General features: G+C 38.2%; 2 protein-coding genes across 2 annotated transcripts; both read right to left on the bottom strand.

Annotated features, from left to right (window-relative positions):
* Nucleotides 1–1,446: 1,446 nt before the first annotated feature.
* Nucleotides 1,447–12,103, bottom strand: fkbp15a (FKBP prolyl isomerase family member 15a). Its single transcript, XM_081364757.1, has 23 exons — nt 12,053–12,103; nt 11,038–11,144; nt 10,869–10,944; nt 10,706–10,775; nt 10,262–10,336; nt 10,063–10,161; nt 9,744–9,893; nt 8,998–9,066; nt 7,109–7,246; nt 6,878–7,008; nt 6,327–6,375; nt 6,112–6,231; nt 5,925–6,015; nt 5,739–5,818; nt 5,093–5,177; nt 4,888–4,994; nt 4,705–4,803; nt 4,525–4,619; nt 3,660–3,711; nt 3,311–3,482; nt 2,601–2,737; nt 1,857–1,964; nt 1,447–1,761 (listed from the first exon to the last, which is right to left on the bottom strand). The coding sequence occupies exons 1-23, from the start codon at nt 12,097–12,099 to the stop codon at nt 1,642–1,644; spliced, it is 2,277 nt and encodes a 758-aa protein (XP_081220883.1). The 5' UTR covers nt 12,100–12,103; the 3' UTR covers nt 1,447–1,641.
* Nucleotides 12,104–13,646: 1,543 nt separating this feature from the next.
* Nucleotides 13,647–22,498, bottom strand: crata (carnitine O-acetyltransferase a). The gene is made up of 14 exons (XM_081366998.1): nt 22,275–22,498; nt 21,317–21,595; nt 21,081–21,199; nt 20,377–20,430; nt 20,093–20,258; nt 19,669–19,843; nt 19,128–19,306; nt 17,124–17,224; nt 16,917–17,036; nt 16,671–16,793; nt 16,408–16,543; nt 15,901–15,963; nt 15,664–15,801; nt 13,647–14,387 (listed from the first exon to the last, which is right to left on the bottom strand). Exons 1-14 carry the CDS (start codon nt 22,299–22,301, stop codon nt 14,172–14,174), a joined length of 1,896 nt encoding a protein of 631 aa, XP_081223124.1. The 5' UTR covers nt 22,302–22,498; the 3' UTR covers nt 13,647–14,171.
* Nucleotides 22,499–22,835: the final 337 nt, after the last annotated feature.

The following is a 22,835-nucleotide window of genomic DNA, read 5'->3' as shown; positions in this document are numbered from 1 at the left end:
CCGAACACCGAACACACATGATGTGAATGAAAACATTCCGTGACAGTTGGGTTATTTTTAACCCAATATTATTAAGTGAGTATTAAATGTTACATACTATGGCTTTCAATTATACTTTAATTTTGAATGGCTAAAATTAAGAAACAATTCCATTCAAAAGAGTCATCATGTAACAGTATTGGTAATGCTGGCCTTCATTCATTGTACTTTGTAAAAATATTCTAAAATATAAAAAATATTTGAAATATTATGTTGAAATTAGTACAATTTAAAATTATTGAAAGTTTTAATGTTAGGTGCAATTAATCATGATTAATTACAGATTTTTGTTTTTTGACAGCTCTGTTATAAATACAACCCAAATACTAAATTAGAGGATGTTCTTTTAAGAAAATTAAAAGAGTTTTGAGTGTTTGGCTCGAGGTCATGGTGCAAAGGACCCTAGGTTGATTTTACTCCAAACCACCCCTTTAATTATTCAGTAAAACGAAATGTTATTGCGAATATTATTGTTACTTGTTCATCGAGTCAGTGTTTTATTTGCTAACTTTAGCTAGTTTCTTCGCATGTAGAACAACATAGTGATGAAACGCATTTGTCCGTTTAGGGCTACTGTAGAAACATGACGTCGCAAAGTGGCGACTTAACATGTAAGGGGACCCGCGGTGTATGTAGATAAAAACTGCTAATTCCAAGGTAATAAAAACATAATGGTTCATTATGTAATGTCTTTATACACTACTGAAAACATAGTTATGTATATGATATTGCATATCTGTAAACATATCCTCCTAAATATTACACAGTGCACCTTTAATTCAACGTCTCTACCTGAAAACTACTGTTATTTGTCTTTAATAATGTTTCAAATTTATATTAGTTAGGCAAGTAGCTTTAGCTGTGGTATCGAATATTGGAATATAGAACTGTGAATTTTCACTAGTATCTACAATGTGGCAAAAAGTTACTTTTAGGCCCATGCTTATAACCTTATCAGTCATATCACTGTTGCGCTGTTGACGGACACTGTTGCTATGGACCAGAACTAATTAGGATTCTTCCAGTTTAATGACTGAAGAATCATTTATTGGACATTATTTAGCCTCTTAAAGGGATACTCCACCGTTTTTTCATATTGAACTATGTTATTCCCTTAACTAAGACGAGTTGATACATACCTCTCTCATCTCAGTGTGTGCACTTAATCGCTCTAGCGCGCGGTGACACTTTGAAAGCACTTAGCTTACCCCAGTATATTCAATGGTATCTTGGATTGTATCTCGTGTAACTGTTTTTAAATAGGGAAAACGCTGATGTGTTTGGTCACTTCTAAATTCATTGCTGTTAGATACCATTGAATATACTGGGGTAAGCTAAGTGCTTTCAAAGTGTCACCGCGCGCTAGAGCGATTAAGTGCACGCACTGAGATGGTAGAGGTATGCATCAACTCGTCTTAGTTAAGGGAATAACAGTTTAATATGAAAAAACGGTGGAGTATCCCTTTAAACTGTGATTGGTCAGTATAAATTCTCCTTTCAGGGTCAACAATGCTTGTGGTTCAACGGTGCTTTACAGTATCTGCAGGTTTCCTGATCTACAAAAATACCACCCTTTTTAATGTTGGCCTTTTTTCCTTCATTTCATGGTTTTCCTTCTGAATGTTTTCTATCTGAAAACATTTCTTCAGTAGATCTTAGTAGATACTCTTCTTTCACTTTATCTACGCCTGATTCAATCTCCCAACGTTTCATGGTGATACTCTGCAAAGGAAAAATAGATATCAACAAGATGGAAACCATTATCTAATTGGTGTCTTTTGTAGTCCATAGGCTTCTCCTAATAGGTTGGCCAGTACCTTGATAGTGTTTTGGAGAATCTCGCACACGGTGTGTCCACTGTAAGACTCCTGCGGATCAAACTCTGTCCTGAGGGACTGAAACACTCCATTCAACACTCGCTTCACCTGCACATGATACACCAGCTCAGTTTTAGGTTTAGACTATAGCAAAACAACAGCTCTTTACCCCTCATCAACTGGGTCTCAAACTGCTTTTTCTTATTTTGTGATGTCTTCTTTAAATCCACATACTAAAATATATAAAATGAAGGTAAATGAGAGATTAAAGGGATGCTTTACCCTAAAATAAAACATTCGCTAATTATTTACTCGTCTTCATGTTGTCCCAGATGCATTTGACTCTTTCTTTAGATGAACACAAAGATTTTTAGTCCATATAATGCAAGTGTACAGAAAGTCATATACATCTGGGATGGTGAGATGATGGTGAGTAAATATTAAGAAAATGTTCATGTTTGGAAGGAGTATCCCTTTAAGAACTAAACATATGTTTGGCAAACTATTCCTTTAGGAAAAGTTATTCAATTGTCAATACACCATATTATTTATGACACATTTTTATGCCCTGTCTTTTTTTTTTGCCCGGACATTTGGTCATCTTTGCTCATCAGTGTGACGTTTTTACACAAGCCTGTTCTTGCAGTACAGTAAATGTTCCTTCCAGCATCATCTTCTGTCCTGTCAGTGCAGCAACACACATCGTTTTCCAGCTAAGCTCAAACTACTACAAACTATACAGACCTGATGCAGATTCTCCTTTTCAGCCCTCAGATCTTGCATCTCCTCATCCATGTTTTGTATAATTGTTTCCATCTCTTTGCACTTCTGCTTCTCTGCTCTCCACCGCTGCTCAGACTGTTCTTCTTGCTTCACAAGCTCTAAAAGCACACATTATCTAGTCACTCCTACAAACTGCACCAAACACTTCAGATCAGATCAGATCAGTGCTCCTCAACCAGGGAACTGTTAGGGGCTTCAATATGACTCAAATTATTTAAAATAAGACAAAACACACATTAAAATAAATGAAATTTCATTTTAGTGTCTTGAAAAACCTGGACAAATGAGGTTGCCTAATTTTAAAAAGTGTGATTTCTATGTCTGGATTTTCTCTGTCTATGTCTAAAGCATTTTTATAATGAATATACATTTTTCTATTTTATCAGGTAGAAATTGTGAGTAAAAAAATATTTTTAAAAATCCTTATCTGTATTCCTTATCCAGTAAATTTAAAAGAACTGGAAGAGTCATGGGGCCTTTGAATATTATTGCAGACAACAGAGGGCCTTGGAGCCAAAAAAAGGTTAAGAACCACAGAGGAGAAAACTCCTCTATGTAGAAAAGGTGTGCTAGTTTACGAGTTTTGTCCTGCAATACAACTACCACTTTTATGGTTAAAAGTACCCCAAATTTGAATCCGAGTAAAAACTTGAATGACACTTCGGGATCACCTTTCACTTGTTCCTCCAGAAGGCTGATCTGAGCACAGTGCTTGTGTTTGTCCTCCAGGGCTGCGCTGAGATCAGCCTGGATTTCTGTCACCCTCTGCTGGAGATTCACCATCTCCTGCTGCAGCTGATATGCTTGTGTGGTGGAGGAACTCAATCCCCCAGATAAATGACCCTGAAGAGAAAGAAAATAAACAATTCAAGGCCTTTGCCTCACAACAAAAGTTCACCAGCACACACCTGCAAGAAGACCAAAATGAAACACATCAACCAATTAAACATAAATCAAAAAAGTTTTAACATAAATCACATTATAATAAAGTGAGCCAATAAACTAAACTCTGCACTGCACCTCCTGTTTGGCCTGAAGGCGGCAAGTCTGAGTGTGTTGCTGCTCCATAGACCTGCACACACAGAGAAAACCAGTTGTGTGTCAATGGGGGGATTTTTGCCTTAAAGGAACACTCCACCATTTTTTGAAATAGGGCTTATTCACATTCTTTCCTACATTTAGATAGGTGGGCAAATGCATTTTTGTCTCAGTGCATGCATTGTTTTAGTTTGACAGGGTCGGCGCTAGCTTAGCTTAGCATAATGAATGGAATCCTTTGTTGCCAGCTAGCATGTCCTGAGTAAAAGTGATATAAAAATTAAAAAAACCCCACCTAATTACTTCTTGTGGCCTGCGTATTCACAACAAGTACAAATAGCGATGCAGATTAACACTAGGCGATTTCCTATGCAGATACTGACTTGGGACTATATTAGGGGGAAGCACAGGCAAAGCACTGCTACTTGGGCGCAGAGATATCACGCCCAAGTAGCAGTGCTTCGCCTGTGCTTCCCCCTAATATAGTCCTTAATATATAAGTCAATATCTGCCTAGGAAATCGCCTAGTGTTAATCTGCATCACTATTTGTACTTGTTGTGAATACGCAGGCCACAAGAAGTAATTACGTGTTTTTTTTTTTTTTTATATCACTTTTACTCAGGACATGCTAGCTGGCAACAAAGGATTCCATTCATTATGCTAAGCTAAGCTAGCGCCGACCCTGTCAAACTAAAACAATGCATGCACTGAGACAAAAATGCATTTGCCCACCTATCTAAATGTAGGAAAGAATGTGAATAAGCCCTATTTCAAAAAACGGTGGAGTGTTCCTTTAATTCTGTTTGGAAAGCAGGAAATTGGAGTGTGAAGAGGGGGGTGGGACACCTCTTATTCTGTCCACTCAGCTCCCCAATTTTGGGGTTCTGTTCCTCCACCTGAGAACTCTTCTCCAGAACCTCCTTCTTCAGACACATGCTCTCCTTACACAATAAAACACCGATGTCATTTAAATCCATTTACATCTAAAAACAATTAAAATGATGGAAAGTATCCTTCAATCCAAACCTGAAAGATTCTCTGAATGTTGTGTAGGATCATGTTTGTTTCTAAGGAGACAGAGGAGAGTCCAAAAGAGAAGTGACCATCTTTTTGCAACTCGTCCACCTAAAAAACAATTTAAACATTTTTAATAAAACTTTAATCATAAGGACCAATACAAAAAAAAAAATCTGTTTTGCACAAATATACCTTGCAAGTGAGTTGGTCCATCCTGTGCGCCACCTTTTCTATAGCCAGCAGGATTTCTGTGTTGTGCTGACGAGCCTCAGACATCAAGAATGATGTAATATCAGGAGCTATTGTTTAATACAAAACTCTTGCATTTAGTGAAAAACAGATCATTTTCTTTATGGAAGTTCTGTATGAGAGAGAGAGTTCATGGCTCAGGTCTTACTTTTGTATGGAATGTGGGATGGGTAGATTGAGGGAAATGAATTTAGCTGTGATGGAACATATGGATTTTGTCCAAAGGAATATGGCTGTTGATCCCAAAAAATGAATAAATAAATTCTTACAAACATGTACACTAAATTTCTAAATTTGGGGGCAGTAGATTTTTTGAAAGTAGTCTCTTATGCTCACCAAGGCTGCATTTATTTGATCAAACATAACATGATAAAAACAGTAATATTGTAAAATATTATTACAATTTAAAATAAAGGCTGTTTTCCATTGTAATATATTTTAAAATCTAATTTATTCCTTAGATGGCAAAGCTGAATTTTCAGCATCATTACTCCATTCTTTAGTGTCATGATTCTTCATCTGGTGCTTAAGAAACATATTTATTATCAGTGTTTACAGAATTTAAGTATTAATTTCTTAAAAAAAAAAAAAAAAAACATCTTACTGACCCCAAACTTCTGAACGGTGGTATATAACATAACATATAACATAACATCCGTTTTTGAAAGAAGTCTCTAATGCTCATCAAGCCTGCATTTATTCAAAAAAAAAAAAAAAAAACAGTACTATTGTGAAATATTATTAGAATCTATCTATCTATACACACTCTTTTTCTTTTTTACATTGGATCTCACCTGAAAGCCTTGAGTAGTGTTCAAGTCTGCGTGAGGTGGCACTGCGTCCTGTTTCTGAACATCATCAGGCTGGCACAACACTAAAACAAAGATCAGTCATGACAGCAAAGAACCAGTCAGCTCTAATATAAGGAATAGTAAACTGATACTGATTAGGTGATTATTTGTGATTGTTTTCACACATACAAGATGGAGGACTGCAGGGCATTTGTGCAGGTTTTGGGGAGGGTGTATGTGAAGGAGAGAGATCACAGATATGTTCAGACTCACTGGCATCCTGCACAAAATCATATCTGCGAGTTATAATTCTACTTCATAATACATTCAGGAAACAAAAAATAAAAATAAAAAATAAATCTCCAATTCTCCTGACCTCGGTTTCTGAGTCACTGGGGTCAGGCTGAGATGGAATGGCTCCAGTGAGAAACGGAAGCATGGGTTGACCCATCTTGGCTATACGTGAGATCAGCTTGACCTTAGATGCACCTGAGGTCTACAAGAAAGAAAAATACATTTAAAAAAGCTTCAGCATTTTGGCCACTTTAGGCTTGAGGCATATGTCTAGTTGCTAAAGGAAAAACTACTCACTGTCAGGTTTTCAACAACAGATTCCACCTTCCCCTTAGGAGCTTGTTCTCTAAAAGCAAATGATCAATAAATTGTATAAATTCATAGGAATCAGCTCATGGATGTGTGTCCAGAGACACTGAATTAAAACACCCTTATCACATTATCTTCATCCTTGCTTTGACCTCTCATTATGTACTTTATGTAAGTATTAATGAGTATTTTGCCTTTTTTTTTTTTTTAAATGATCCAAAATATGTAAACATCCTAAAAACAAGATAAATGAACTTTAAACTAAAAAAACTGCAAAAGATTAAGAATTTGTTTAAGTTGAATTCTTTCATTTTTTTCTTCTCAGCATAATAAAATAAACACAATTTAAGATATTCTATACAGAAAATGTCTTATTATCTTAACAATTTTCCTTCTTAAGCCAATTTATCATGTTTTACTGACGCTTCAATTTAAAAAAAAATTAAATAATTGAGAATTATTTTACATTATATTTTTCACAAATGGGATTCACTTAAAATATCAACAATTAGTGCATAGTTTCTGCTGTCTGTACACACTTTGACTCCTCTGTATCGGTTGTGACCATTTGCCTGGTGTTTTCTTCACTCATAGTGTCTGGACAGGATCCTGGAGATATACTGAAGGTGTCAACTGAACCCCCACTATGTCGCACTTTGGAGATTTTAACCTATATGCAGATAAATAGACAGATTTTTAAAAAGTAGTGAGAGAGACTAGAGAAGTTTGCGCTAGTATCTTAAATTACATTCACACCATCAGTGCCTTACTCTATGAATCTCTACATCATAGACCAGAGTGCTGTTCTCTGGCACATGGTTAGGGACGCCCTTTGAAACCATACAAGGAGGGGCGATAAGGAGCCGTCGACCTCCTTTCTGCATACCAAGCATCCCATCCTCCCATCCCTAAGAGAAAAGGCAAGGTAAGAGCTCTATGGCACAACAGCACAACTATTATACATTTTCTTTTATCATCATTTGTAAGGTCCCTCTGCAGTCAATAATTGCATGCCTTTAAGGGATACTTCAGGATTTAGCATTAAGCTTTGTATTAGTAGAAAACCTGTAGTATTTTTGAATTACCATGCTTTCCACCCTCATATCCCCCTGAGACGAGAGATTTATGTATTTTTTGTCTGGAAAAAATCCTCCGATGACACAAAAATCGTCATTTTGCGTCATCGGAGGATTTTCTGGCCAGAGGCTAAAGACTACAGCCAGTAGTAGGGGCTGTTCCGCATGTGTTCAACCCGCCCATAGAGGGTGGGATCTCACTCACAGAATGTACACACAGTGTCAGCTTTGGAAGCTAAGCTAGCAGGCTCTTGTTCTGTGGAGAAAACGGAGTAGTAGGAGAAAGCTGAATAGTAGGGGTTACCATCCTCCTTTTCCCGGACTTGTCCGGCGGGCGAAATCGTTCAAAATGTCCGGGATTCAGCTTTTGCGTTCTGCGGTCGCCATTCATTGTTTACATGCACACCTTTTGTTTCAATCTAGCTGAATTCATTCCGATTGGTGAATCTGAATGTAGTGTTTACATGAACGCTAAACAAGTGATCGGTTGATGTGCGTTTTACCATTGCTAAGAAAATTCCCGCTCCTCCGTGAGAGATGCGAGACCCGGCGGCCCTCCCGCGGCCCTCAGCCTCGTCCTGCTCGCCACAGTAAACATGATGAATGGCGACTGTAGAACGCAAAAGCCGAATCCCGACCATTTGGGCTATCTCGAAATCACGGGCAAACTCCTCACGGAGACTCACTAACCTAGTAGCCTAACCTCCTTGTTGTTTTCAACTGCGCTCTCTAACCGGTAGGCGTGGCCTCCTAGGGCAGCGAAGCAAGTGCATTCTGGGAGTTGTTGTCTTTCATCCACATAAGCCAAAAAAACATTTTCTGGCTTTTCTCAGTCTAGAAAGCTCCGAATTCAAAAATTTCTTCACATTTCTTTTACATAAATGACCTATTTTAAATACACATTCATCTTTCCAGAGGTGAAGTATCCCTTTAAATCTTTGATAATGACATATTTAAATGTTGTAACTCTACACCCTTGCTTCGTGAATACATGAATATAGCCCCGCCTCCACTCAATCACGGTTAACTGAAGTAAATGCTACACAATGACAAGTGGAAATGTTGTTTTTTATTCAGCCATATGTTTGAACCAGAAACTGATTCAAAAGAAGTGGAAGAGTGAACTATTGGGTCGTCTACAAGTTGACGTATCAATGGTAGCCTAATGCTTTTTATGTATTGCTCTCTACAACGTCGGACACATAACATTAAATGATATGATTAGCCTTTATCTTGACTACGTTATCAAACAGCAAATGTGTTTCTAATGTTACACAAACCATGTTTAGACCGCTTCCTTCTAAAAATCAGCATCCTTAGAAACGCTCTGAACATCATAGAAAGATAGTGGAGAAAAGCCCTGCCCTACACGTTGATGGGATTGGATACATGTTTGTGACGGTAGGAAACGGGTGGTTTCAAACCTTGTTTTTCAGACTGTCTTTGGTACAAAGCAGTTTTAAGGAGAAAATACTCAGCAATGGTGTTGACTGATGAATTTGCACATGGTTTGTCTTAAAGCATATTAAAAACACCACACAGTCATACAGTATAAACAGCATTAAAAACGTCACCCTGCTCACCCTTAGAGCTTTGCCTGCTCCAAGCTTTACTCGCTGCAGCTTTTCTTTTCCCAGATTAGAATCAAATATCTGGGGGGAAAAAGACAGACAGAGACACTGAACTTTCACATGTATAGATCTCCAACTGCACAGCAAACATGCCATTTAAATTACCAGCGAGTTGATTAGTTCAATGGGGGCATGACTTTTATTGAGCCGTGACTAATCATCAAGAATGTGCACAGTGAGCTGCTCTGTGCTAAATGTGCTCAACTATGAGTAAAGAATTTCAGCTACAAATTCAAGACCATATGTGGAAATTAAGGAAAAGCAGTGATTCCACTTAATTTATTAAGAAATTAAATTCTCAAAATTATGAGAAACTATGGCCCGGTTTCACAGACAGGGCTTAGATTAAGCCAGGATTAGACCTTAGTTCAATTAGGACATTTAATTAGCTTTTAAAAACGTGCCTTAGAAAAGAACATTACTGGTGTGCATCTTGAGACAAAACAATGGCACTGACGTATTTTAAGATATGTCAGTGCAAGTTGCTTTCAGTTAAAACAGCTCAAACATGCATTTTAGTCTGGGACTAGCTTTAGCCTTGTCTGTGAAACCGGGGGTAAAAATAAATATTTATTTAATCTTTACATTTTTGAAACACTGACATTAGGATCACAACAGACATTTGTCTGTACAAAATACCATAATGCATGTAAAGTGTGATTTGAATATGACAATTAAAAGGTTGCAAATGGTTTCACCTGTCCTAGAGAATGGTTCTGTAAAAGCCATCCAGAATAGGCCACCTCAACTGTGTCCCCAACATCAACAGCTTGACCTTCACCCTGGACAAGGTCCTGACTGACCAGAGAGTCTGATGAAGCCTCGCTGTTCCACCTGGCCACACACACCTGAGAGAAACAGGCTCACGGTCATTTAATTAAATAATGTTGTCCATCTGTAAATTTAAAACATGGTTAAAAAAATGGATTTTAACAATTTGCAGAATGCTGGGGCTTTAAATTTTCTTCGAATGCATCTATCTTAAATGTTCAGCAAATAATTCAGTTCAAGCATTACCTCTTTACAGAACTCAGGCCTGGACTTTTCTGAGTCAAACATTAAAGACCAGCTCTGTTGTTGGTCATCATAGAAAGTGACATAGTTACAGGGCTGAACCTGTGGACAGGTATATGTAGCATAGACCTGATGAATGCAGCATATAAAAGAAGACAACACAATAGAATAGAATTCAGAATAAAACACAATGAACACTTACTGTGAGGACAAATCCACGATATATTCTAGCCGTAGTGATCTGTTTTTGCTTACTGCCGTACAACAGAATCTTGTACTATAATTGCAGATAGAAAAAATTTTACCAAATGAAACACACAGACACACACACACACACACACACACACACACACACACACACACACACACACACACACACACACACACACACACACACACACACACACACACACACACACACACACACACACACACACACACACACACACACACACACACACACACACACACACACACACACACACACACACACACACACACACACACACACACACACACACACACACACACACACACACACACACACACACACACACACACACACACACACACACACACACACACACACACACACACACACACACACACACACACACACACACACACACACACACACACACCTTACCTCTTTGGAGACATGGTTCCCTAAAACAGCAGCTCCTATCTTTCCTTGCTTCACATACTGTCCATTCACACTGGTGGAAAATTAAAGTTAATTTAAGCAATGTGTGAACTTACGCTAATTCAAAGTCTCGTAAGCATCCTTTAATTGCCATACTTATACTAACAAGCAGAATGCGTGAACAGCTGTAGCAAACAGCACAGCTGGAGCACATGGAGGATGAGCAGGCTTCTGAGGAGGACCTTAAATTACATGACAAATTAAGGTTCAAAATAATCAAGGAACACATGGAATTGTGCCAAAAAGGCAGCATGACTCTCTGCTGTTCCACATACCTAATATGGCGCAGGTCTTTTTTGGCTGTTTAGGGGCAGTGAATTGAAAGGACTCATTTCCCTGACTTTCTGCTCGGTCCAGACCAAAGAGAGAGGCCAGCTTTGCCCTAGAGGAATGGAAACAAGCATTATATCTTCACTTATAGATATAGCACTAAGTCAACATGGAAATTACTTTGAATTTAAAGGGTTAGTTCACCCAAAAATGAAAATTCTATCAGTAATTACCAGCTAGTGAGCCAGCTCTCAGATTTCATCAAAAATATCTTACTTTGTGTTCCGAAGATGAACGAAAGTCTTACGGGGTTGAAATAACATGAGGGTGAGTAATTACTGACAGAAATTTTATTTTTGGGTGAACTAACCCTTTAATGCATACAGATTTATTCTCATACTATTTGGTATGGATGCTTGTTTTCATCTTAGAGTAAAAAGAAAAGTAATTGTGATTTTATGCCAACAAATGTGAATTTATATCTCACGTTACTTTATTTCTTTATTTTAAGTTTTCACAATTGCCCATTTATTTTTTTTACTTTAATGCAGAATCAGATTTCCATATATATCCAATAGGTAGCCATTTTAAATCCAGATGTTCTTAAGTAGAATGTTTCAAATGTATCAACACAATCTGAGTTCACTATCCTGTTGAAAACAATCCATGTAGACATTCAATCAACAAAAACAGCAGATTAATTATTTATGTCGTGTGGAAATTACATAACTCAGGCTTTGACAGAAAATTGGATCCACAGATGCCATTGCTGGAAAATGCTGTTAACAATGTTGCGAGTGAGAAATTCACTGCATGGTAAGATTTTAAAATGCTGTTTATCTCATTGAAAGAATTGTCAACAAGCTGCTACATTAATGACATGCACACAAGAAATACTGGACCAGCACCGATCATACACCTTTAGACTTTTCAAACCAGAACTAGTTACAGTAGCCTACAGCAAGGTCCAATCTAGCATCTATAATTAAATCCATATGAAGACGACCTGTTTGCACTGACCCTTGGACCTCCCTCCACAGATAGTCAGTGTCCCATACAGCTGACATGGCCGCCAGCTTTCTGTCACCGAGGAACAGGCTAAGAAGCCTCAAAAATGATATATTAAAAAATCTTCCACCCTTTCCTCTTTTTTCTTCTTCCTATCTTGCCGTTTAAGCCACAGTGGGTCACCAGTCCAGATTTTGAGCGGTCCAAACTAAAATGCACTGTAATCACTACCATGTGAATTAAATTACTGAAGGAGGAGTCTCACCTCATCAACACTGCAAATGCCTTAAAAAGTGGTTTCAACAAGCAGAAAATGAAAAGGGCAAAATATGTATGTTAAATAAAATCAGAACATTTAACATGACTAATCCAGTTACCATAAACTGGTTAACTGGTTACCATAAATGTAACTTTTTCTCATTTTAAAATGTCTACCTCATTTCTTTTCTCAATTCCCCTTTTATGTAAATAAAATAACAAATGACACAAAGTGAAGTTTACCCAAAATTTAAGGTTAAAAAAATCAATGCACATTTTTTTCCCCCCAGATATACCTCATCTTTACATAATGTCTGAAGTGTGGGGTCTTATTTAATTGCATTACCTTTATATTGCGTTTATCATAAACATTTGACAAGATTGAAAATGTAAATATGAAATTATTGGTATGTGATCTTTAAAAAGCTTTCAAGGACACCTAGCATTCATCACTAATTTGCCAATAAATTAAACACTAGACGGTATAGCCTACCCATTCAATAAAGCTTGTACAAGACACAACTGGGGCTCAATGAGACAAAATCAAAGAAAATCAAAGTAAAAAAAAAAAAAAAAAAAAAAGATACCACAAGACATAAACTCCATAACTCGTTGCAAATGTATTATTTAAGAAACAAATGACAATGAAAATTCTTTGACATAATTAGGCTATTTAACACGTCTTGTCCCAAAGATTAGGCTAACCTACAATGAGTGGGACAAAAACATTCATGTTCTGTCATAACACTTACCCTCCTTTAGGGCACAGAAATTCCCCATCATGATAATCAGGAATAATATCTTTAATTTTTTCCATACTGAAATTTCTCATGATCGCACAGCGCTGGCGCCTGAGAGTAGGATGAAACGCATGAATATTTTGCACTTCTGCGTGACGTGGTGAGCACAGGTAAGAGCAAAACACAGCAGCTCACTGAACACACACACACACACACACACACACACACACACACACACACACACACACACACACACACACACACACGTGATGTGACGAGAAGAGATCACCGGGATCAATCGGGGACCCCTATGGGTCAATGATGGAACTGCAGTTTGACAGATTGTTACAAAAAATATTAAAATTAAACCTATTATTTATGTTATCCTCTATGCATATAACAATATGTCAAGCTGTGAAATTCATGTTTCTCCAATAAGCGTTCCTCTTCTGTGTGCATGTGAGAAAACCATTGCATATATATTTTAAAGATGTCCAGCATTACATTGGATAGGCCCAAAGAATAAAGCAGTAAAACTGACAAACATTTTCATGCACAAGAACAAATTTTGATTAAAAATCACCTCAGCCAATTCTAAAACGGATAAATCATGTTATTAAAGACATAATATTTATTAAAAACATGTTAATGCAATTGTGCAAATTTACAACGTTGTACAAAGAACTAAGAGACCAATGCTGTAAATGTCACTATTCATATCATAGCATTTAAACTTTTTTTTCCCCCGTATTTAATTACATTTAATATATAATTTACAATTTAAAAATCACAAGAACAGTTTTAACCACAGGTTTACTATAATGCACATATCGGGTACATTTTCTGTACTGAGAAAACTCAATACAAAGAAAACACAAATCAGCAAAACTTGATTGAAAAACCTTATTGATTTTTTTTGTCTGTTTAAACAGAAGCACATAAACATAAAAAAATAAGGATTATTAATTAGTGTCAAGGCATGTCAAAAACCAATGGAGTCCAGGCAACTCTGGTCTGAACTGGTCAAATATAAAATAAAAATTCTCTTAAAATTCCTGTCCTCGAGTACTGTGGTAAACTCAAATGTCTTGGCCGAACTGGTCAAAGATCAAGTCTAACGGACACAATCGCCCTTAAAGCTTGGCTTTGGGCGTCTGCTCCAGGAGGGTCTTCATGTCTACCAGAGCGTCCTCCAGACCTTGGGCCAGACGTGCTGCGTTAGTGTCCTGGCAGCTGTTGAAAGCAGAGACTGAGAAGTTAATGTGAGTATCCATGGGGTTGTAGCACACGCCATAACCGTCAGGTACCACTGGACCGAAGCACATCACACAGTTTGTTTTAGCTGGCACCTGGGAGAGTAGAGTGGAAAAATAAAAAGTACAATTTAATCTTATGTAAGATTATCCCCCAGTTCCACAGATTAGGTTTAAGACTAGTCCCAGACTAAAATGCATGTTTTAACTGAAAGCAACTTGCACTGACAAATCTTAAAATATGTCAAGGCCATTGTTTTGTCTCAAGATGTTTTTCTAAGGCACATTTAAAAAAAGCTACTTAAATGTCCTAAATTGAAGGAAGGCCAAATCCTGTATTAATCTAAACCCTGTTTAAAACCAGGGGTATGAGTTTTAGATGATCTGATGATTTTAGTTTCACAGCAATATCATTTTAGCAGATTTGAAGGGATAGTTCACTTTGAAATTACATTTTGGTAAGTTTTAGCTTACCTTAAGGGCATCCAAGATGTAGGTGTCTTTTTTTCCGCAGTAGTTTCAATTTTGATATTCTTAGGTCAAACCGTTCTTGTCTGTCAGTCATATAATGCAGGTCTATGGTCACTGTCTCAAAGAGCATGCACAGAGAAGTCCAAATTAAACAATTCCCCATCGTAAGTACACATTGATGGCCTAAGACACGAAACGAGCGGTTTGTGTGAGAAAACAAACAGTATTTATATAGTTTTTACCTCTTATACACAGCCACGTCCAAGTGATCTGAGGGCGCGGGTGCATCCTGGTGTGTGACGTGTACGCAGACTGGTGCATAGATATATACACTAGATGTCGCCTTAAAGACATTCGTTCCAATGAACTGCTGTAGACAAGGCGACATCTAGTGTACATATCTATGCACCAGTCTGCGTACACGTCACACACCAGGAGGCGCGCGCGCCCTCAGATCACTTGGACGTGGCTGTGTATAAGAGGTAAAAACGATATAAATACGATGGGGACTGTTTTAATTTGGACTCTGTGCATGCTCTTTGAGACAGTGACCATAGACCTGCATTAAATGACTGACAGACAAGAACGGTTTGACCTAAAAATATCAAAATTGAAACTACTGCGGAAAAAAAGACACCTACATCTTGGATGCCCTTGAGGTAAGCTAAAACTTACCAAAATTTAATTTCAAAGTGAACTATCCCTTTAAAGAGCTATTTATTTCAGTGATCAGTTGATCATCACCAAAAATGTGTACAGTTTATAGTACGGTACTGCTCATCTGCACAGCATGCTGAACACAATGCAAAGAGTTTGTTTTGCAAATAAGCATTTATTTACATGCACTTCAGTTTCATTTGTTACCTCTAGCCCTGGACCTGAGTGATCTGTTTGGCATTACCTGGCTGGTGGAGAGGTTGAAGTGCAGTGCCACAGCATATGAGGTATCCATGAATATCTCTGGCAGCGCAGCCAGGTCCTCAATAGCCTGCAATTTCAGTCCGAGCAAATGTCTGTCGATGGCCTGACCTCGGATGGCCTGCAAATCCACGCGCAGGATGAAGAATGTGGAATATATTTAGTGCAGATCAATAATGATTGAAACTTATATTTCCATCCCCAGCATGTGTTTACTCACCATGTCTGTGTAAACTCGGTGTGCTTTAATAGCTTTGTCTAGCAGAGCCACTTTCTCTGTGTTCTGTCCATCAAAATGACATTGTTACATTTTATTTCATGCCAGATCAAATTTACAAATGCACTTAAAAATATATATATATTTTTTATATTGACCATAAAACAGACAAACTAAATACACAGCAAAATATTTGATATAATATTTACACTGATATAAATTACTGTTCAAAAGTTTGGGGTCAGTAAGATTTTTTAACGCTTTTAAATGTCTCATCACGGCTGTATTTATTTGATCAAAATACACTAAAACAGTAATACTTTAAAAATGTTATTACAATTTAAAATTGTTTAAATGAAATGAAATATAATCCTGTGATGGATATATTTTCAGCAGAATTATTCATTGAAAAAAAACAAACAAAAAAAAACTTACTGACCCACAAATTCTTTTAATGCTAGTGTATGAGAATGTGGATTCAACTCAAATGTGTACTAAAGGTGACCGCACATTTTTGGCCGGGTCATCCATGGCCTTGACAAATCTGGCGGAGTCAACTGAGGTTGAGCGTATAGTGTCGGTTCGGCCCAGTCTGAACATGCGGAGAGAAGCGCTCTCATAGGTGGGACAACAGCGCTTGTAAATCCTGAAACAGTGAGTCCCCGAATCAAGCAAATAAACTAAACTGATCATTCATTTCATAATAGTAATAATGTAGCAGTTTAGATATGAATATGGGAAATAATATTAATGGCATAGCTGGTGAGGTTTACCTGTAGTAAGCCAACTGGAGAGCCATCTGAATAAAGGCATCAGGGCTCATCTTCTGCGACTTTGGGAAATCTTTGCCAAAATGGGAGAACACATTGATTTTCATGTCCAAGTCATGAACCATGCTGTAGAGGAGGAGAAGGAAACTTTCAAGCGTTTAATATTTAGCATACTACCATGTTGTTTGTTCAAAAAACAAACTAAATGTTGGTGATGCAAAGAGTGAGTGTAATATCTCAGCTTCTCACATGTTCATGTTTTGTTTGGCCTCCTCAATGTCTTTTTTGATCTCTGTTGTGATGTTGAAACGAAGCTTCTGAGGCATACGCAGAGGGACCATTGGGGTACGGACCATCTCCGACTTCTTCCTGTACAAATATAACAAAAAAGTGGTAAATATTAGCTGTGTTAGCCATGGTTACAGTTTTTCCACATTTAACCACTGTTAGTCTTACGTATATTCCACCACATGGTCGATCAGTGACACGATAGGAGGACCCTCAGCGGGGGCATGTTCATAGATCAGTCCACATGTCCCATCCTCTCCAATGATAAACTAGAAACACAACAACAGTATTCAGTATCAGGATCTTGTACTTGATACATTTGATATGCCCAAATTACATGCTCATTTAGAGGTTTAAAATTTTGTCTAGATGGTCTACAAGAATAGGTTTACATGATTTAATGTTCAAATAATTCATTATTTTTCTTATAATTTACATTTATGCTCTGTTTTAGTTTCGGGCTTTGAAAAGCCCAATCTGCTCTGATTGGTCAGCCAGCTCCAGTCTGTTGTTACTGGCTCACCGCTTTGAGCGTGTGTCTGAAAAACATTGCCTTTATAACTACCTTTGTTTGAGAACAAGCCAGAGTAGGCAGTAGGCGGGCATTATGCAGATGTGTAACATGGTGACGTAGCTATGTCACAGGCATAATGGCAGTGTGTCTTGAAACTTTGCAGATTGTTTAAAATTAAAATTCTGTCAGTAATTAGTCAGCAGCCATATCACCCTGTAGCACAAAACTGGTTGCCCACTGAAGCCTGAGCCTGGTTAGTACCTGGATGGGAGACCTCCTGAGAAAACCAGGTTGCTGCTGGAAGAGGTGTTAGTGAGGCCAGCAGGGGGTGCTCACCCTGTGGTCTGTGTGGGTCTTAACGCCCCAGTGTAGTGACGGGGACACTATACTGTCAAAGAGCACCGTCCTTCGGATGAGACGTTAAACCGAGGTCCTGACTCTCTGTGGTCATTAAAAATCCCATGGCATTTCTCGTAAAGAGTAGGGGTGTAACCCCGGTGTCCTGGCCACATTCCACACGTTGGCCCTTACCAATCATGGCCTTCTAATAATCCCCTTACATTGAATTGGCTCTATCACTCTCTCTCCTCTCTCCACCTATAGCTGGTGTGTGGTGAGCGCACTGGCGCCGTTGTACTGTGGCTGCCGTCGCATCATCCAAGTGGAAGCTGCACACTGGTGGTGGTTGAGGAGAGACCCCTGATATGATTGTAAAGCGCTTTGGGTGTACAGTAGTACATATGAAAGCGCTATATAAATGCCCGATTCTATTCTATTCTATTACTCACCCTCAAGTTGTTCCAACCCTGTAAGACTTTCGTTAATCTTCGGAACACAAATTAAGATATTTTTGATGAAATCTGAGAGCTGGCTCACTCCTTCATAGGCTGCTAGGTAATCGACATCTGCCAGCCCAGAAAAGTTAGTAAAGACATTGTTAAAATAGTCCAAGTGACTACAGTGGCTCAACCTTAAGTTTATCAAGCGACGAGAATACTTTTTGTGTGCAAACCCCCCCCAAAATAACGACTTTATTCAACTAATCATTTTCTTCTGTGTGGGCCTCTGAGTGAGTTCACGAGAGCGCCATGACGCATGCGCAATAACTGAGAAGATGACACAAATGGGTCTCAATGTAGTGTTTAAAATGGTTCTAAAGTGTACATTTTCTGGATGTCCGAATCGTGAGAAACCAACGAGAAAATGGATGGCTTACCTCTCACACTTTCCCATCAAATGATTGTGAGCGTCATCTTCTCAGTTCTCGCAATTGCGTCGTGGCGCTTTCATGAACTAACGTCAGAGGCCCACAAAGAAGAAAATGAATAGTTGAATCAAGTTATTTTTGTTTTGTTTTTGCGCACAAAAAGTATTCTCGTCGCTTGATAAACTTAAGGTTGAGCCACTGTAGTCACTTGGACTATTTTAACGATGGCTTTACTAACTTTTCTGGACTGGCAGATATCGATTACCTAGCAGCCTATGAAGAAGTGAGACAGCTCTCAGATTTCATCAAAAATATCTTAATTTGTGTTCCGAAGATGAACGAAAGTCTTACGGGGTTGGAACAACATGAGGGTGAGTAATTACTGACAGAATTTTCATTCCTCTAACCTAAGTTCTCAGTTAGGGCCCACACACTTCCTCATGGGTCTAACCTGCAATGTTTTGTCGAACCAGCGATTTCCACTGTTCCACCTGCTGCCCCCTCCGTGCAGCATCTGAACTCCAGCTCGGGTGCGGTACATGTCATCAGACGCTCGCGGCAGGGCAGCATCCAGACAGACTGTGAAGATACTCTTCTGAATGGCTCTCACTGACTCTTTATTAGTTTTATCTGAAAGTGACATTAACAAATTAAGGATCAGCATGGAAAAAACAGCTCTATAGAGTAAAGTTATACTCTTTAATAAACTCCTTTTTAAGCTAGTTAACTACTTTTAATAAACTGAAGGTCTGAGGAATCGCATTTATTTGAAAGAAATTTGAAATATTCTGTTACTTTATAAATATCTTTACTATCATTTTTATGTATCAATTTAATGCATCCTTGCTGAATAAAAGTATTAATTAAAATCATAATGATCCCGAACTTTTATAACGATACTAGTGTACAGTATTTTAAATAGTTGATCAAAGTTTTATTTACCAGCACACTAATATGCCCAACTAAAACTAAAACGTGTTAGCAGTGCCCACCCTTAATGAGGTTGTTGTAGGCTTTGCCCCAGCTGTTGCGGTGGTTGGAGGTGAGGATGCCAATAGGCTCTTTGTTGGACTGTAAGGAGGAGTTCCAGATCTTCTCCAGCTGAATGTAGATCTGGTCTACGGTCAGTGGTGTGCCGTCACTGTTGTATACATCCAGCACAAAGAACTACGAGTTTAAAGAATGAGTTAAAAAGACATGTATTGCTGTACACCATCAAGTAGCAAGTCGAATGGTACAAACAGATCACAAATTCACAGCAGTCCTGGATTCAGAAAAAAATAAAGAATATATTTTGAATAAAACATTTTTTATCATAGCCAGTAAGAAATCGTTAAAGGCTGTAAATGATTTTAATTCACCTACTACTGGAAGTTAAATTTGGACCCTGCCTGGAAGTTTGTAACAGGGACTGACCTGAAAGTTGTGCACTACAGTGATATGTGTGGGGGGTCTCTTGTCCAAGGCGTAGTTGACCACGCTGTCCCTCTTTGTTCCAGGGATCCGGCAGGACGAGAGCACCTGATAGTACTGGTTCATACAGAGTGGCTTTCCACCCAGATACTCCACTGGCAATGTTTCACTAATCAAAGAGCAAAGACATGATGTCTGACTCTGAACTTCATAAACTCATGAATTTAATCAATAGTAATAGTCATGGTTATCTAAAGCATATACAAGGGAATGAGTGTATGACTTACTTGTCAATCATGCTCTTGAAATCTAAAACCCCAGCGATCAATTTAGCAGCATATCTGTGAAGAACAAAAAATACTTTTTTAAAAATCATTTTAAACAAGTTTTACATCAACATACTGCCAATAAATTATTCTACTACTAATACTGTAGCATATGCTGTGCCATGTGCCTTTGAATTATATGACTTTTGATATGGACAGAACACACTTTGCTGCTGATCTGTGGCCAGTTTTAGCTGTCATATGTGAAAGCTTTTATTATAGTTGATGTGAGGAGACTGGCTTCAGGCCAGCACTTTACTGAGAGCAACAGTTCTGAATTTGCAAAGCTCAGCTTGGCAAGAGAGGATCAGTCTGTACAAAGGTCACCACAGAGGTAACTGGAAACAACTTCCTCTTTTTGTCAGAGTATAACTTTAATCAATTTCAGAAATATCTATAAATGTATATTTAAATGTTTAAGTATAAAAGTGTTTTATACTTTATACTGTTTTATAAGTAAAAACTATGAATTAATTAATAAAATCACTGTATGACTTAGTTTAATTTTTATTATTATTATTATTATTATTATTATTTTAAAAAACTATGTGTAGGCAGATAACAGCACACATTTAGTTTTAAAGGACACAGTTTTGAACAACTAAAGGTCACGTGTTAAAATTAGTCGACACTTCCTACGATATCTGAATCCACACTGGTCTGACCTCATTTGGCCTTGACGGTCATTGAACACCATTCGGGGAAGGACGACCCCAGGACTCGAATGGACAACAACAGGCATCCGATAGTCTAGGTAGGCTGTTTGTAACCACCAGTCAGAGAGCTAGAAGTGGAAATGATAGAGAGACAATAAGAGATAATAAGAAGGAAGCCCTTGAAAAGAGCAAGCCTGCCCCATCACGCAGGGCTCCTGAAAAAGCATCACCTAACAAGTTTTTACCCAGTTATCCATCTTCTTTGCTCGTTGTTCCAGGCCTTTCTGAAGTCTCTCTCCTACACTGCCCGGCTTCTGGAACTCCTCCAGCAGCTGCCGAGTTTGATTCAGCTCCTCCGGGTCCACGATGGGATCCAGGGCAGCCAGATAGCGATCGCATGTTTGTTTCAGGGGTGGCACTGGAAGCTTAGGCAGACCCTCCTGATGGGCCAAGTAGCGACCGGTGATCCGTGTCACTGACACTGGTTTTACCAGGCCGCAGGGTTTCACCACGCCGGCCTTGACCTAAAAATATTCCAGATGATACAACAGTGACTGCATTATATCATACAACATAAGGATACATAGAAAATACAGATCTTTTTCGTTCTTGATGACTGACATGTTTATAGCTAAATTAAAAAAATGTTTGATCTATTTCGCCTTATGATAATATATAATATATTATAATAATATGATACTTTGGCATTAGTCTCAGACAATGTTTTTTTAAGATATTATCATAATAGTACCTAAAATTGTCCTATTAAATAACACAAACGCACATTAACAAGCTAATCTAGTCCTACATTTATAAATAACTGGTTTACTGTAATAATCAAATATACACATGAGTCAACATTGCACATGACTGCCAGCAATGTAACATGCAATAAGACTGCTGCGCCTGTCTTTTACAAACTTAATAGCTTTATTAGAGACAATGTACACATTCACACGATGTGTTAGGTACCTGCATTAAGTATTAAAGAATCTGTCAGTGAACATTGTTTTCTTATCACTGCCATGAACGATGATGTGCACTTCCTACTGCCTTAGCACTGCCGCTATCTAACCATAACAACCTGCATGTCAGTAAAACACACCTCATTACACGCCGCTCAGACTGTCAGCTACCCTTGTTTATGTCACATAAAAGAGCAGACTATGTTTAAAAACGGGGACATATTAATTGCTTACTCACCATCGTTCTGGCAAGAATGCCTAACATAACTGAAGTTCACTAAAACGCCCCCAAATCAAGGCCTGGTAGGAGGGACAGAAGCGGTCAGAGTCCACTGAGCGCGAGCGCAGTCAAAAACCCCTGAGCGCCACCATCACTGCTGCGCTGCTCCACTCCACCGCTAGACGGCGCGCGAGGGACCAAAACACACAGCAAGCCCAGCCCCGCTGCGTCATCATCTCTCTACTTTTCATTGATGATCCGATACATTTTATTAATGCAAATAAAAATGTCTTTAATTTATTTTTAAAATCTTTTAGAACTAAGTTTCACATCCAAAAGCCAAATTTGCACACTCCAAAGTCCACTTCTTCTTTTTTTTTATTCCTAACAGTATTTTTTTTTTAACTAGCCTACATAATGTTTTAAGGTACAACTCTACTGAAAATGTATGCGACAATGCAACATTCAATTATTTTGTACTGGTGCTATTTTAATTGTATTTTTTATTATAATGTACATATATTGAATTGTACTTATATGTAAATAATAAACAATCATACATCACAAATAACAAACAAT

The sequence above is a fragment of the Scardinius erythrophthalmus genome, assembly GCF_964197995.2.
Source record: "Scardinius erythrophthalmus genome assembly, chromosome: 5".
Lineage (NCBI taxonomy): Eukaryota > Metazoa > Chordata > Actinopteri > Cypriniformes > Leuciscidae > Scardinius > Scardinius erythrophthalmus.
The sequence above is the reverse complement of the archived record's forward strand: the minus strand, read 5'-3'. Positions and strand labels throughout refer to the sequence as shown.